Raw genomic sequence first — 17,812 nt, 5'->3', positions numbered from 1 at the left:
TGATCGCACTGGCTGGTGTGCTTCTTCCATGTGGGCTTTTTTGCTTCTGAGCTAGATAGGCCCAAGTGTCGGCCACTGGAGATCCCCTCATAGGAGAGGAGATGGAGATGGGTCAGTCAGGATGCGAGGTAGTACCGATGAAGAACACAGCTTTCCCCCAGATCCTGGATGCTTCTTCCCCCCCAACTACCATGATCCGAATTCTACCTTGCAGGGCTGGATAGGGCAGAGGTTGTACACCTCTGCTGGAGGCACAGGGAATCCAGGGTGGATGATACCTTCAGGACCAGGGATGTGAGGGGCAATGCTGGGAGAGTGTAGGGTGAGTGGGTTGGAAAGGGGGAACTGATTACAAGGATCCACATGTGACCTCCTCCCTGGGAGAGGGACGGCAGAGAAGGGGGGAAAGGGAGACTCCGGATGGGACAAGATATGACAAAATAACAATCTATAAATTATCAAGGGCTCATGAAGAGGGGGGAGCGGGGAGGGAAGAGAAAAAAAAGAGGACCTGATGCAAAGGGCTTAAGTGGAGAGCAAATGCTTTGAGAGTGATTGGGGCAGGGAATGTGCAGATGTGCTTTATACAATTGATGTATGTATCTGTATGGATTGTGATAAGAGTTGTATGAGCCCCTAATGAAATGTTTTTTTTTTTTAAATGGTGTGGCATTTGTCAGTACCAGGATCCATGTGCCCTTGGGATACAATAAAGATGATAAGCCAGGGCACAGTTTGCATGGCCTTTGCTTTCTGGAGCATTCAGTACAACCAAGTAAGCAAATGATCAAAAGAACAAAGTGGTTTCAGATGATAAGTGCTGTGAAGAGAACAGCACAAGCATTGGATTGGAGGGCAAAATACTTTTTGATCAGGAAGAGTGATATTTCAACTAAGGTCTCCATGGTGATAAAAAACCAGTGACATAAAGTACAGAAAGTGCAGTGATTGGGACAGGGAGGGTATCACCAGTGCAGAGCCCCTGAAAGCATGATTGACCATGGAAGCAGGGAAACATGGTAGAAAATTGAGATCTGAGGTCAACAGGTCCTGTGTAATTTTTTAACCCATGCATAGGCAATTGGGTTTTATTCTCTGAGCAACAGTAAACAAAAGGTGTGTTTTTGTAAACAGGGCTTAGTTGTCAGGAATGCCTAATAAGGGGAAAGACCAGAATCTGGGGGAGGAATTTTCGGGTTGTTTAAGATTTGCAGTGGAGCTTATGAAAAATGGTCAGATCCAATATATTTTGGAGAGTAGCTCATGCCTTATTGAAGTGTTAAAGCATCAGAGAAAGGGAAAAGTGGAGATTATCACCTGAATATTTGGTGTGAGCAGCTGAGCGAATGGTGGAGTGACCTCAGATAAGGAAGCCAGGAAAAGAAGCAGGTTCGTGATGGGGAGCACAGTTTGTTTTGGCCACATAAAGTTTAAGACAACGGCAAGGATACAAATCTACTGAAAGCAAATATGTAATAGACGGTGTGTTGGACAGGGTTCTCTAGAGAGACAAACCAGATTGCTAGTACTTAAATATATTTATAAAGATAGATACATAATACAAGAAATGAACCATTAAATTATATACAGATAGATAATACACGGAATTAACAGTTAAATTATAAAGCAGTGAGACACTAGCAGGCCTTTAAGGCTTGAGAGCCACCAGTTGCCAGTCCCCTTCTGTAGAGAGAGCTGGGCTATATATATCCAGGCAGCAAACAGCAAGGCAGGTCCCCATCTGTCATCAACTGTCAGTCCCCAGCTCCAGAGATGAACATTCCAGTCTTGTGGGCTTAAAGGGACCTTAACTTACAGCAACAGAGTCCACAGGCTAGGCATCCCACAGGTAGTGTATCCCTTTAAACTGAGGCACAGAACAAGCAAGGCGAGGCTCACTGAGCCATTTATCCCTCTGCCCTTCATTTAATCCTATTTGTGTTTATCGGCCAGGCTGGCACAATAAACTATCACAGATGGCATGCAAACTATAGACACGTTACAATTTTCCTGCTCAGTGCCAACTCAATAACATTCCTATGGGGTAGGATGGAACTGCATCAAAAGATTTCCAGGGCTGGAAATCTTTACACAAAACAAAAACTGCCACATCTGTGCCCTAGAGGGACTTTTGGGTTTGAAACAATGACTGATTGGCAGCCTGACATTTAACCATTGCACCCCCAGAGCTCCTTTTTTTCCGACGCACTGTATTTTAAATCAGTTGTATTTTATAGGAATCAGAGAAGTTAGTATGTTTCTAATTATTAGACTATTAAAAGAAATCTGGCCATGCTTAGGTTATTAGATCCAAATGAAGTTTATTATGACTTTTGTTTTGTTTTTTGGGGGGGAAGTGAATGGTTACGTATTGTGTTTGTAAGCATATATTTCAACTTAGTAATGTGAATCATATTTGTTGTGAAATTGGGTTATAGAAAGGAAAAGTTGAGATCATTCAATGTGTACATAAATCTGGTCCAAGAGGATGCACAGCAGTGCAGTAGGGATCTGGAAACACAGGGAATCTAGGACGGATGAACCCCTCAGGACCAGCGGTGGGAGTGGCGACACCGGAAGGGAAGGGGGTGTAGAAAGGGAGAACTGATCTTGACCTCCTCTCTGGGAGATGGGCAATGGGAAGGTGGGTGAGGGGAGACGCTGGGCAGTGTAAAATAAGATAAAATAGTTATTTATAAACTATTAAGAGAGCAGGGGGAAGGGGGAAGCGGGGAGGGAGGGAAAGGGGGAGGGGGGAAAAGGAAACCGAGCTGATTCCAGGAACCCAAGTGGAAAGCAAATTTTGAGAATGATGAGTGCAACGAATGGATAAGGGTGCTTTGCTCAATTAATGCGTGTATGGATTGTGATAAGAGCTGTATGAGCCCCAATAAAAAGATTTATTAATAAAACAATTTTTAAAAGAACTAAAAAAAAATCTGGTCCAAGTGATTTTTTAATTTTTTGGCAGTAGGAGCATTTCATAAACCATTTACCATAAACATGGACAAATGATTATTAAACAGGGCTAGAATTTTTTGTTGTTGATGTGTTTTAACTGTGGTTTCCAATTTTAAAAATATTACTGGACATGATCGTCATCAAAATAACATAACTTGGTATTTTCAAGGTATTGCTTTAATAAAGTTGGAACTTGAGGTGGGTGGAAAATGGCATCCAAAATATCATTGCATAAGCAATAAAATTTGAGATGGTTAAGATTCCGAAGTGTCTGGATTTTGGTAATTACTTGACAGTATAAAGTCAGGAAGATAAGGGCATAGAAACATTTTAACAAACATTAGGTAACCATTTAATTATCCTAGTAATTTTACTATATTTTACTTCCACAGTTCACAAATCTGTGAACACATTAGTCTGTCACCAGTACAGTTGGCTAATCTCTCTGAACAGCTGGTGTGACATGCATTATCACAATGGGGTTTAGTTCAGATTTGGGCTTTTGAAATCTATGAAATTAATAAATGTTTTGTATGCTTTTGATATCATTTACTTTTTAAATTTTCTAATTTAAAAACATTTTATGTGCAGAAATGTGTGTTCTGTAGTAAGCCTGATCAGATTTTAGATTGTGTCGACTTTTTTCATTAATAGATATTTTTAAGTTAATTTGTGTTTATGCTAGGAATATTTTCAGTTTTTAAGGAATTGGCCTAGTTCTTATTCTGTATTAATGTATTTTATCTTTTTAGTCAAACTGGAAAATTGTGTTCATTTAATGGAATGATGTGAGATGTAGTGAATGATTATAAAATAATCCATGTTTTTGTATGTGGTCTTTTAAATGTAGTATGTAAGCCCTACTTTTAATGTTTCGTCATGTAAAAGACAAAAAGGTAATAGGCATAATCACTACCAAAGTCATTCTTATTTTAATCTGTGTCATATTCTTGGTTAAGTATAAAAGTAAGTGAATTAAAACCTAAGGGTAGTGCTATGAGATGTGTACCTTGACTCAGAAATCCTAGGTCACACAATCATGAAATGATGGTATGAATCGGCCTTATTGTTAACCAAAATCAAAGAATATTATTGTGATATTTGGAAAACTTTTTTTCAATAGCACATGGATCATGTAGTGAATTTTTGCTGCATTTTGTTCAGTAAAATCCAGTATGATTCTAGTAACTATTGGCTGTCATGTCCTCTATTACTCATTTTCCTACAACTATTTAGGGATTGTTTTGTTTTGTTTTCCGTTCTGGGAGTACATTTCCTCCCTCAAGTATATGATTGACACATTCTATGGACTCCATTCCGGCATGTCTAATATGACCCTCACCCTTTAGATCTCAGCGCAAGTGGTTCTTTGGAGAGATTGCTCTTGACTGTGCTTTCTAAATAGTCCCTGTACCTTTTTCTCAATGTATCATATGTTTCTGCAATTCGTAACTGCAAGTTCATCTATCTGTGTTTATGTATTTAATAACTGCCTTCCCAACTTAGGCTGAAAGGCTTTCTGAGGGTAGGTTTTATTTGCCACTTTAGCACAATGGTTCTCAACCTTCCTAATGCTACGACCCTTTAATGTAGTTCCTCATGTTGTGGTGACACCCCCCCCCCCACAACCATAACGTTGTTTTTGTTGCTACTTCATAACTAATTTTGCTACTGTTTTGAATCGGGCGACCCCTGTGAAAGGGTCATTTGACCCCAAAGGTGTCACAACCCACAGGTTGAGAACCGCTGCTTTAGCATTTTGTGGTGGATGGAGCTAGGGCACTTCTAAGATTTTTTTAAAATCATAATTTGCATTCTTTCACTCCACATTAATTCTTCACTGCCTTTTACTTCAGCTCCATTTGTAGTCAGTAGCATGTGGGTTGATCTGCAATCACTGTCTCAGTTTCAGAATTAAATCAAAATAGTATATAAAGAGGTTTGGTCAAACTTTAGACAATAAAAACTGAGTTGATGGGAGTCAAAATGTGTTTTATTTAGCTCACTTAAAAATGAGTAATCATTTTCATCACAAAATATTGCAATGCTGCCCAAACAGTGCTGGGACATTGTATAATATGTAGAATATGTTTGTCTAAGATATGAGATGAATTTTGAATGTTTCCCAAACTGAGCAACATCGCTCCCTGTAGGGTGCCGGAACAATCCTGCACAATGCAAAAGCAAGCAGACACCTACACTTCGTTGTGTATAATGGACTACAGTACAAAAGCTTTCATTGCCAGGGAGCACTGGGTGATTGATTGAATTGTCCTGACAACGGAGAAACAGACCAAATAAGTTTGGGAATCTATGGGTTAAAGTGCCAGGCTGCTAACTGCAAGGTCATTGATTCAAACCCACTAACCCAATCTGTTGCAGAAGAAACAGATTGCCCTCTCCTTTAAAGATTTAGTTTCTAAAGCCCTCAGGACCCTTTCTGTCTCCTGGTGTCACTGAGTCAGAATGGACTCAATGGTAGTTTATTAGAGCTTTGCTTTAATTTTTCTAAGGGGTTGCCATGAGCAACATTCTATCCTTTGAATCCTTTTTGACTCTTGCAAAAGGAATTATGGTATGGCATACCTCTGCCCCTTCCTGCTTATATGCCTTTACCTAAATCACCAACACTGTGCAAATGAGGAAATTGAACTAAATTTGCCATTTAGACCCTCTAACTTTTAAATCCACTGATTTCATATCCCTTTTATTGCCCATGTAAAGTATGAGGACGTCCCCACTGAAAAAACCCAGAATTTCCCTGGGCAGAGCTGACATCGAGCAGCTCATTCTGAGTTAGTGCACCCAGTGGCCTTGCCTTGGGGAGGGTTCTCTCTTGACACAGTGAATATTTTCGTGAAAGCAGTTTTGCTGGAGCTTCGTTTTTGTGTTGGCCACTTTAAAAGAACAGCGTGTGGCTGTGAAATTTTGTTTCCCGCCTGGGGAAAATGCTGCAGACCTTTGTGATGTTGAACACCCTTTACAAAGACAGCACTAAGGGAAAAACCTCAAGTGTACTAGTGGTTTCCTTGTTTCGAAAAACATGAATTGTCTTTTGGAAGGAGATAGCTTAATCTTTCTGCCCAAGGAGTCCCTTATGAGTTTCGACCCCCTGGCCCTTTGTTTATCCCCAATGGGCACTTAACCACTGTACTACCATGTCTTCTTAACCTAGAGACATGATTTATTATTTTAGCATTGCAGATATGCTTACTGTTAATTACCAATAATATATGAGAAGCACATTACAATGCTCTATGTGTAATGTTACAGAGTGTAACTTCTTACATGTTTAATACTTCTGGAAACTTTGCTCACAGTTGAGTTTCTAAAGTTTGGTGAATGATTTATACATCTCATCAGGCGGGCAATTAACTATATAATTTAGTGGTTCTAGCCATTATTTGTAGTTGTCTTTCAGTGGGTGTTATGAGAATGCATTCTTGATAGATGAGTGGACTTTTAATGTAACAAATTTGAGTAACACAAAGCCAGTAACTTGCCGTTGCGTCTGTTCCAGCTCCCAGAGGCCCTGCCAGGCAGAGTAGAACGACCACTGTGGGTTTCTGAGACCGTAACTCTTTACAGGAGCAGAAGCCTCTGAAGTAAAAGTGAAAATGAAAATAAAACTATCATATTTTCATTTATAAACATTTTTAAAGGATAACATCTAGATTATAGTGATATAATTTGTTTATAAAATATACTTATGGTTCTTGACTTTGACTAATTTTAAAAAGTGTTGTGAGGGACAGGATGAGCTATTCTGACTCAAAAGTTTGCCAGGCCCTGGGCTCGTGGGTTCAAACTGCTGATCTGTGGTTAGCAATCCAACTTATAACCCACTTCGCCACCAAGGCTCCTTAACAGACAGTATAACATTTTTTTGGTGAGCAGTTCTTTATAAAGTAATATTAAATTTACAAGGCACATTTCATACCTTTTTCTTCTTTTTATCTTTGGATTATCCTGGTTCTTGAATTATCTGGACTATCCTGATTGTAGAAATGCTAGGTTTATAGCGGAGGAATCCACGTGTGTGTTATGTCCCTTAGTCACATAACTCAGGAGATTCGGGACTGAAGATGGGCCTCAAAATCTAGCCTTGTGATTGCAAACCCATTATGATGTTTATATATGTTATTGTCCTTTAATTATGGAGATTTTAATGAAATATTGTATGCTTTGTAAACTATAAAATATCTCATTTCTCTTCTTAGGGGAGTATCCCTAACTAAACAAATCAGAATTGAAGGTATTCTGTTTAAAGACTTCCTTACTTCAGTAACAAAATAATTGTAAATTTCTTTCAGTTGTAAATAGTTCATTAAAATTTCTAGTCTCTATTTCAGAGAACATTAAAATGGGGTATGTATTGTTCCAGGTAATTTGAAAATCTTAATTGTTTGTTTTAAGTAATAAAATGTAAACCACTTATTTTACTTAGTGTATTTTATGAACTGTATACGTTTCATGATCAGGAAGTAAGGACTTGTTTTCCATATTGCTTAAAATACTTGAAAATCCAGGAAGTAAATTCTTGAAAGTGTGTCTTGTAAATTCTCCTTAACCATGGTCATTTGATTCCAAGCTAGGATTGCTTTAAGTGCAATTAAAAATATTTTAGCTGTGAGTCCTTACAGTAAGTACTACAATGTGTTCAGTGGAATTCTACTTTCATTAATCAAATCTGAAAACTTTGATTAGACAATAAAAAAATTACTATTAAAATAGCAGTGAATTCATTATTAAAGTTCTTCCAAAAAATAGGTAGCCAACTATATGAAAGAATTATATTGTTCTCACAATGAGACATAACAGGACTTTAGTTAACATTGTCAAAAATCACCCTGTAAATAAAAAGTTGCTGAATATGATATTTGTTCCTGTATTGTACCCTTTTCTTCTAGGGTCCTGAGCAATGAAGTGAAGTATAGGTTTCCCTGTCCTTTGCCAGCTGGAAAGGCTCCACAGCACGGAGGCATTTTGTACATGTGCAGACGCTGGCATGGTTCCCTTCTCTTGTCGCAGACTACTTTGTGTTTACAAAGTATGTTTGTATCTGTGCTGCGAGAGGGCATGTGAAAAGATGCCAGTCATGGATTGGGAGAGTGTTTTGTTTTACTTGTTTTCATGACAAACTATATTTGTCTCATGCTTACTTAGTAAGTGTTGTCTTTTTTTATGTAGGGAACTTTATACATGAATGCTTATGGGGAGAAGTCAAGTCTTTTGTAATCATTGTTTAAATCTTCGTGATTGTGTAGGTTGTAGGAAGTTGAAATAAGAATATCAAATTAAGTTTAAATTTATGAAGAAAAGTTGAGAATAGTATATGGTTGGCAAACAATTTTGGGTGCTGCACATTTTACATGAGCAATGTGTTTCCCAATGCCACAATGAAATAAACAAGTCTGCAGTTCAAGGTTAAGTGTGCTTTCATCCTGATTTCTAAAAAAATAATAAATAGGGTCACTGAAGTAAATTGGATCTTTTTCACTATATTTAATGATTCATAATGATGTCACATCAATTTTTTCTCTATGTAATGTTTTATCACAAAATTGCAGATAACAAGTTTTAAGTAGCTAAAGAAACAAGGAACAAGTAGTTTCTGTGCATTGACCGACATGAAAGGTAACACAAATGAAAATAAGTGATATGATTATATGTGAAATGTAATTCTGAACGTCCTTTATAAAGTTGATAAGAATTTTAATCTAAGGGTGTTAATTAAGTTTTGATGATTGAAGTATAAAGCTTGCAGCAAAATTAATATTACCTGTTTTCTCAAGATCCATGAGGAAAAACCTAATTCCTAGCTTTTAAAATCTGTGTAAGTTGTCCAAATTTTAGCACTAAAAGTTGGCCACATATATATTCCTTCTAGTTTTACTCTGTGTCAAGTCTGCCTCCACTTTCCTATAACACTTAAATAAACAACATCTTATTGTAATTTTTCCTATTCAAGGAAAAATACTAGCTAGCTGAAGGAATGAGTGTGAAAACACCACCTGTTCATACAATCTTACTCAAAAGGTTGTTGAAAATATTACGTGTCTCTTTTAAGTAAGTCAAAAATGGCTTGTTCAAGGTCATGGAACTTCCTTTTGACTTAGGATAGTAACATTCCCAATAGATATTGAATCCACTAGAAAACTGCTAAGATCAAAATCGCTCATTTTGAGGCTCGATTAGGAAGACGGCAAATAATGATAGTAGTAGAAATAGTAGAAAGGAAAACAAGATGACCTGGGGACTAGACAATTTTAGAGAGGACGCTGGCGTTGAAGAATGTACTAAGGACATATCAATATCAAGCTCCTTAGCAACTTTTGCTCTGTGCCTCTTTTGATGTTTGTTGGCTTAAAATTTGAGTGCATGCTTAACAGACAAGATCCCTCCTTAAAAAAATCCTTCTCTAAATTCTACTCCTGTCCCCTCCAAACTATGTAAGGCCTCAATTAAATACTCCTATAGGTCTTTGGTTTCTTTTTAGTAATTTATACTTATGATACGCAGAATTATTCGATGTCTGTCTTCTTTTGTAAAGTAAAGTTACTATGGCCCCACAAAATATCCATTTTTGCTGTTACTCCTAACTTAGCATTGGTGGTGCCCACTAAATATTTGCTGCTCATTAGGCTTATAGGGCTGACCACACAAAAGAAGGGGTTGTTGAAGTTAGGACTATGAAGGAAAGCATAAGCACTTTTATATTCGGTACTTAGGTGGTTTATCTTTTATTGATTCGGTCCAGAGATTTTGATAAGCAAGACTTGTCATATCCCAATTTTCATCTACCCGTGTAAGATGTTCAGTTTAAACTTTTTCTTTCAGGTCCATATCCATTATGCATGTTTTTGGGGTTGGTTTTTGGTTTTGCGGGGCAGAGGGGTGGGGTGGAGGGCAAGAAGTAACTTATCTCTAACAATTCTTCTAGCACAGTGAGAAGACCTCACCGGCATTCCTCTGTAGGGATCTATGGTGGAGGATAGAGTTTGGATATCTTCATCAGAATCTTGTATAATACTAAGATAATTCTTTTGTAGAGTTTTCCATCTGATGAAGGTTGGCCATTTGCAAAATACCTGGGAGCTTGCGGAAGAACAGTGGCTGTGAATTATGTTGGAGAAGAACTGTGGAGTTATTTTAATGCACCCTGGGAAAAACGAGTTGACCTTGCTTGGCAATTAATGGAAATAGCAGAGCAGCTTACAAACAATGACTTTGAATTTGCACTCTACCTCCTGGATGTCAGCTTTGACAATTTTGCAGTTGGCCCTAGAGATGGGAAGGTAATCATTGTGGATGCTGAAAATGTTTTGGTTGCTGACAAACGGTTAATTAGACAAAGTAAGTATATAACTTAAAAGAAATTGTGTTTTTGGTACCTAATTTTTCCTCTCAAAATACTGTTTACATCGTATGATGCCAGCCTTTCATCTTTCCTTATTTTTATCTTTGCTTATTTGACCAGTATGAAGAAACATTGTACGTGTACTCTAAGTCAAAATTGTTTCTCTATATTTTATGATACAAATACTGTGTGTGTGACCATCTTTAACATATATGGTGTTCTATGTCTGAGGGGACTTCAAAAGTTTCATGGAAAAAATTCCCTATCTTTTGATTGCATTTGTCCAGGAAGTTTTTGAAGCCTGCTTGCTTTACGTGGTTTAAAAGTGTCTTGCAGAGTTATGTGTACTTAGTTAAAGGCTGCAAGAGAGACTGCGGTGCCTGGCGGCCTTCTGGTGGAGCCTTTCCTGAGTTAGTCCCTACAGTCATCCGTTTGCTCTGTGTAAACCAGATGAGTAATTGCTAACCCTCTAGATCTGACTAGGCTGGGCGTTCTGTCTGTTACCCTCACCTAAAAACCTTTAGCATCACAGGCTAGGTGGGCAGAACGTGTGAATTGTTCTGAGTTGAAGGGACAGGGATAGACGGTGGTCCGATAACCAGCTCGGGGAGGAAGAGAAATGGAAGGGTTACCGTTGTTTCAGAGTGAGGGTCTTTCCTTTTGCCCTCCCTCCCCAGTTGCAGGAAGAGCTTTGATGAGCAAAGACCAAAGATCTGTGACACCTAAAGATGGTCATGAATGTGACAGTATTGCGAGGTATATATACTAGGTTGACACAATTGCATGATTCTCTTAAATGCTTCATTTTCCCCAGTCCCTTATTTTGATTCTATGTTCAACAACCTTCTGGCTCCTTACTTCCATGGTGTTCATGTACTTCGTCCTCCTCCATCCCGTAAATTATGAAGCAGTTTGCGCCAGGCTTTTCTTTTTCCAATGTGTACGATGAAGTGTTTTGTTATGGAGTTGTGCAGTTTAGCTAAGCATAAAATTAATGTTTGTCCAATTCATGTTATGGAGACAGTTCTGAAATACATGTTACGCTTTTAGACCAACTACTTTCTGACCTTAGGTGAATCTACCCATGTAGCTTTTGTGTTCTTATATTTCCTCCTGTAAATATTGCTCCCATCTGACTTAGCCTCTGGCCAATTTGTTCCCAGATATCTCCTGGGGTAGTGGTTTAGCCCCTTGGTGCAGAAGGCCCTATCTAATCAAATGACATTACCTTCTTTTCTTTTCCCAATAAACGACCATTATGTTTTCCACAGGGAAATTGAAGTTCTGCTGTGGAAACCCCTCAGTGCCCTTCCATTTTCTACTAGTTAAAAAAAAACACATTTACCCCTCATCTTTCGACATTCCAGATCCTACTTTAAGAACTTTATGTATCACATTGCTTCTTCAGCTGCCCTCTTAATCCATAGACACAAGTATATTAGTATAATAAACAATAGCTAGTAATTGTTAGGTATTGTTATCTATATCCAATAAAACATAATAAGCAAGTATCTAAGACCCATTTCTGCTTTAAAAAACAGTATCCTAAAGTATCCTAACTATAGTTGGAAATTACTGCTATATCTCCAGCATTCTCTTGTCTCTTAATTATTTTTAAAGTATTGCTTCTTCTGTTTCCTAAGCTGTCATTCTTTCTTCAACCCATTAAAACCTGCATGGCTGCCTTGTCCTTAGTAACCCTCTAATTAGCATAATTTCTGTTAAGACTAAAACTCAGAAGAGTGACACCTTTTTGAATCTTCCTATCTTTGGCTTCCTTCAATTACTTTCATAAAAAACAATAACCAAATTTGTGGCCATCTAGTCCATTCTTACTCATAGGCTCCTTTGTGAACTACTTTCATAGTTTCTTTTTAAAACTTCAGTCAGATCATCCTAGTCTTCCTGTTTAATGCTTTTAAAGACCCCCACTGTTTCTCAAGGAATTCCTCCATGGCATTATCTCTCCCTGCCCTCCCCATGACATTTCCCACATTTTTTATAGATGTTTATTGATTTTCTTTTTCACATACAATAGTAAGCCGTTGAGGGGAGGGACTCTATCTATGTACCATTATTTACCTCTGCTCGCCAGCGATCCCGACCCACTAGATCAAGTGGATTTCAGCTTATATTGATCTTCCATAGGGCTTGAGATGGTAAATCTTTTCCAAGTAGGTAACCTCATTTTTTTTCTCTCAGAGGGATGGTTTGAACATCTAATCTTGCAGTACCTAACATACAGTGCCACCAGAGTTCCTATGCCATCAAATAAACATTCTGATAATTATCTACTAAATGAATTAGTGTATTTTGTTTCATTCACAGGCCTCTCCTCTGTCAATTCTTAAGCCTCAAGACTCTACCCTTAGTTTCCTCTTTTTTTTCTTCCTTCTTTCCCTTTCAGCCATAAGAATCACCTGGGGATCTTGTTAAAATTTAGAATGTGATTCATTCATATACCTGGGGTAGAAATGTAATTTCTCAGCAGGGGGTTGAACCAGAATGAACTGCTTCAACCCCTGTTTTTAACGCACCTTTCTATACAAGTTCATTCACTGTGAAGTTCCTACACAAGTTCACACATATGCTAATGGTTCTAAAATATATGTGCTCTACTTCTGACCACAAAAATCATGAGGTCTAAATCTGGTTTTTGACTTATACTTACATGGATGACATCCACCAGAACACTTCATAACTGCTTCCTGTTTCCTACCAGATCAGTTAATTAGAAGTTTAAGTTGTAATTATACACTCACTTGTTAATGTTGCGTCTCAAATGTTTCTATACCATGCCTTTTCCTTCTGGTCCTCTTCTAGTTTCTCTTTAATATTTTAGTCCTTCCAGTCTTTCGTCCAGAAGGATATAATAGAACCTATTTCTGTAGCTCCGCTTACAAGCCTCACGTTCCCGCCTCAGTGGACTGATGGGGCTTCCTTCGCCAGCCGGAACAAGCCCTTAGTTCATGCCTCTCTTTGTATTGGAGCAGGTGCCATTTCCCTCATTTCTTTTCAGGCTTGCTCGTCATTTAAGACCTAGACTGACTGTTCTCTTCTGTGCAGCCTTCTGCATCGCCAGCCCTGGCTTGCTGCCTCCTCTGTAAAGTGTGTCATTGCTCTACAGAACACTTTCCGTGCTGTTGGAAGCCTCTGCCAGACTAAACTCTTCAGCAGGTGCCATATCTTGGTCCTGCCTGACACTGGTGGGCATTATCATGCAGCTCTAAGAGCAGATACTATTAATGGTAATTAAAGAAATGTTTTGTTTTAGAAAGAAATGGAAGCATTATTTTAAAATGTATTTTTCTATTTCCTTTTTCCCCCTTTCCACAGATAAACCTGAAAACTGGGATGTATGGTACGAGAGCAGATTTGATGACTGTGATAAGGAGGCTTGCCTGTCGTTTTCCAAAGAAATCCTTTGTGCTCGAGTCACTGTGGACCACAATTTTTATGCTGTTTGTCAGAACCTCCTGTCCAGACATGCCACCTGGCGTGGCACTTCTGGGGGACTCCTTCATGATCCGCCAAGTGAAATTGCCAAAGATGGCCGCCTAGAGGCCCTGCTGGATGAGTGTGCCAACCCAAAGAAGCGCTACGGCAGATTCCACGCCGCAAAGGAACTGCGAGAATATCTAGCACAATTAAGTAACAACGTGAGGTAGTCCTTGGTGCACTGCCTCTTTCCCTTTCTCTATCTTAATAGCACTGGCTAAAACCAGTCCACCAAAAACTCTGCAGAAACAAATTTGGAGGTATCATATTCAGAGGATGATAAAGTTGCACTGATAGAACTTACTGTATGTTAACATCCATCAAAATGAGACATTACTTCAAAAGTTACATGATGCTTCTGCAAATAAATATGCTGTTACACTTTGGAGACTTGAGCTGTCATTGACTGCTTTGTCCCCCTGAATGCCTGAGTGGATTGATGATATTGTTAAGCTATTGGAAATGAGTCTGATAGTGAGTGACATTGGTGTATCAAAGGGTACTTAGTATTTGACATAGTTTGCATTGGTCTCATGATTTTGTGAATCTACATTTGCTTTAAATGTCAAGTTAAATTGGCCTGTTTTATAGGCCACATTCTCCTTATGACATAGTCCCTTCCCATTTTTTAATTATTATTAAATTTTATGCTTTGAGGTTATTGTTAGTGTTCATTTAAGTTTTAACTAGTTTCATTCAGTGTGGTATGATACATATTTACTGTTAGGGCAGGATTCCCAGATTTACTCTTTCTGAAAGATAAATATTTTATTATGTACATACTCGTCCCAGCCCTCCACCAGGCTCACCCTCCATGGTTTCACCATTGCATGAGATTCGTTCCGGTTCTTTAACAGTTATGACAGTAATTCTCATTGTACACTAAACCAGACATTTGGCATACGTTGCGAAATTGCTGTTAGTCCTTTACAGAAGACACTGAAGAGTGCAACTGCTAGTGATCTACACCTTGAAGTTAATTTCGACTCAGAAAAAAATATAACCTAGTATTTTTTAAGTGCTAACTAATTTAAAATAGTATTAGATAAGCCAAAGATATAATAAACCTCATCTCAAAGATAAATAGTAAAATAGATTTGGTCGGCTACTTAATTTTACCATCCATTTCCAGTACTTTTATTTGAACTCTTTCATTATTAAATTTATATCTCCCCAGTTGTCCTTTAGTGTTGAAAAGTTAGGCTTCTGTGTTCAAGTTATCTATGTTTAACTTAAGAATATGTAACTTAGAATACCCTTTCATTAATTGGTAGTTTTGCAAAATTAGCATGTTAGCCATCATTGGAATTTAATCAGGTATCATAACCTTATATAATTATTAATGGACTAATAGTTTTTATTGTAAAGCAGAAAATTTAGGTTGTCTGCCTACCCTGGTCTTCATTATTTAATTGCTAATCTAGACATTAACATAAAATTCAAATGTGGGGATAAAATTACCATGATTCTAAATCTTTTAGGCTATTTAAGAAATATTCTGTATAAATTGCCTATTATTGAAGTAGGTCACATTTCTCTGTTATATCCTTTTGTTTACAGCAGATTTTGGTGCACTGTGCAGTATTTAGTTCTAGGTTCTAGAACTTATTTTAATCAGAAAGTGGTTAAAATATGTACAACCAAAGCCAAGTTTTTTCTTTTTCATTCATTAAGTAACTATTTATTGAGCATCAGCTCTGTCCCAGGCATATTATTAGCTGCTACACAGTCTTGAACATGACATATGGTTAAGTAACTTTACTATTTTTGTCAGGTACTTTAATTATCTATTTTTAAATTTTATTGTCCAAACCAAGATGATGCTTTCGTGTTCTTTTACTATTGTGATGGAAATCCTACTTACACCATCTAAAAGGTTGCTATACAATAGAGTAGGCCAAATTGAATAAAGTGAATTCCAGTTTGAAAACTGGAGGGAAAAAGTAAGCGCTCTTCTTTACAAAGTGGTCTGCATTATGTTAATTTTCATGTATCACTTTATCTCCATATCCCATCTTGCCTTCAATGATGAACATTTAAGTGCTAGAAATTTTCTTAGTCTGACTTTTTACAACTTTGGAAATTTTTAAAAAGGAGTATGTAAAAATACTGATGAACATTCTTCCCTTAATTAAAAACTTCAAATGTACATTTCCAAAACAGCACCTTTTATGTTTGTAGACATCCATTACAAACCTTAGAATGCTAGTCATAGAGGGCGTTGTCTGTGGGTTAGCAAACATTTATCTTACTTTTTGGAAGCGTGATTGTGACTGCAGAGCAAGAAGTGAGAAAACGCTGCCCGCGGTGATGGCACTTAAGGTTAAGTTTTTTAAGCTACAATTTCTCCTGGGAGGTTCATGTGTGGGATTTCTTTTACCTTTGGGAAAGGTTGAGAAGATGGTAAAAGAATTAGGAATTAAAACTTACAGGGAATAATATGTATGTGAAAAAGCAATAAATATTTTGTTCACTTTGCTATCAAGATGTTCACTATCAGATATTTATTGTAAGCAGCAATTTATATTTTTAATCATTACCCATTAATAGATTGCATTAAATATTTTTGAATCAAACATTTGGGGTTTGTATGTGCATTAAGATTGTCTTTTGTACTGTATGTTACTGTTTAATTTGAATATTTTATCAAAACTGTCTCCCTGTGCCTTTATAATATAAAGTTGTTTCTACAACTTTTAATGATCTTAATAAAGAATACTTTAAGACTCACACTTTTCAGATTATCTCTGAACTCATATCCCAATGTCTCTTCAGGGAAAGTGAGGTGGTTATAGATAAGTTTGGTTGTTTTGGGGGTTTTTTTTGGTGGGGGGGTGTTGGATGTGTATTTTTAGAACTTTGCGGAACTATGTTGATACACTCCACTTCTCACTGAAAGGCTGGAGATTTAAGTCACCTAAAAGGCTCAACAGGAATGAAGACTGTCACCTCCAGAAATACTCTGTCATCAAAACACTTTCGAGTTCAGTTTTACTCAGACACACACGGACAAGTAGGATCTAGGTGGTTGTGAATTGTACTTAAGGTGTTGGTATGATTTATATTTCGGTAGCTTTAAAAATGTTTTTAAAATCATTTTTGAGACTTTCACATGTAAATAAGAAGACTAATCTAATGAACAAGGAGCATTGGAGTAATTTGAGAGGTCAGTAGTTCAACTACTCCACTGGAGAAAGATCCCTTGAAGCACCACAACCCTTTCAGACAGTTCCTTGTGTTGTGGTGACCCCAACCATAAAATTATTTCTGTTGCTACTTCATAGCTGTAATTTTGCTACTGTTACGAATCAGGCAACCCCTGTGAAAAGGTTGTTCAACCCCCAAGGGGAACCATGGGTTGAGAACCACTGCCTTAAAGAGTTACAGGATTGCGCCAACTAATTAATGTAGAAGAAATGTTAGCCTATAACTGATTTGCAATTCTCAATGAGATGATGAATAGGCAATGATCCTCACTGACTCCTGATTCTGATGATTAACTATGGATACACCAAAGCAGCAGCATTCAAACCAAATAGATCATCTTGCCACAATACAATGTGCCTTGATAGCATACAATGGGAAGTGTCTTACCAAAAAGAGCTAAATTTGATCAAGCTTTTATAGCTGTCCAGTAGTGAAAATTGCAGAGCACAAGCAACATGGTAAAGTACACTACGGGTATCATCAGCAATATTAAGAATTCTGGCAATTCCACAAAATAAATTTGTTTTAAGGAGTGGCGAGGAAAAGGAGGAGTAACCTTTGCATTAATAGACAACTACATGCAGTAAGTCCCCTTAATATCCTGACTTAACTAGATAAACAGTTGAGAGGGAAAATTCAGCAACTAACCATCCACTTCAATTTTTTACTTAAAGTGTAGAAAATTATGTAAATTATAATTTTCTATGGTAAGTTCTTTGTAAGTCTAAATCGAAGATATGAACTCTTAGGGTTCCTAATTTGACTTTTTATTTAAACATTGGTCCA

General features: G+C 37.5%; 1 protein-coding gene across 1 annotated transcript in view; it reads left to right on the top strand.

Moving 5' to 3' along the window:
• Window positions 1-16,497, top strand: part of DIPK2A (divergent protein kinase domain 2A) — a 32,989-nt gene extending 16,492 nt beyond the window's left edge. The window contains exons 2-3 of the mRNA XM_075546793.1: window positions 10,014-10,317; window positions 13,658-16,497. Of these exons, the coding sequence (XP_075402908.1) occupies window positions 10,014-10,317; window positions 13,658-13,989 (636 nt within the window). The 3' untranslated portion in view covers window positions 13,990-16,497. The remainder of the gene's footprint in view (window positions 1-10,013; window positions 10,318-13,657) is intronic.
• The last annotated feature ends 1,315 nt before the right edge of the window (window positions 16,498-17,812 follow it).

The sequence above is a fragment of the Tenrec ecaudatus genome, chromosome 4, assembly GCF_050624435.1.
Source record: "Tenrec ecaudatus isolate mTenEca1 chromosome 4, mTenEca1.hap1, whole genome shotgun sequence".
Lineage (NCBI taxonomy): Eukaryota > Metazoa > Chordata > Mammalia > Afrosoricida > Tenrecidae > Tenrec > Tenrec ecaudatus.
Note: the sequence above shows the minus strand (reverse complement) of the source record. Positions and strands in the feature narration are given on the sequence as shown.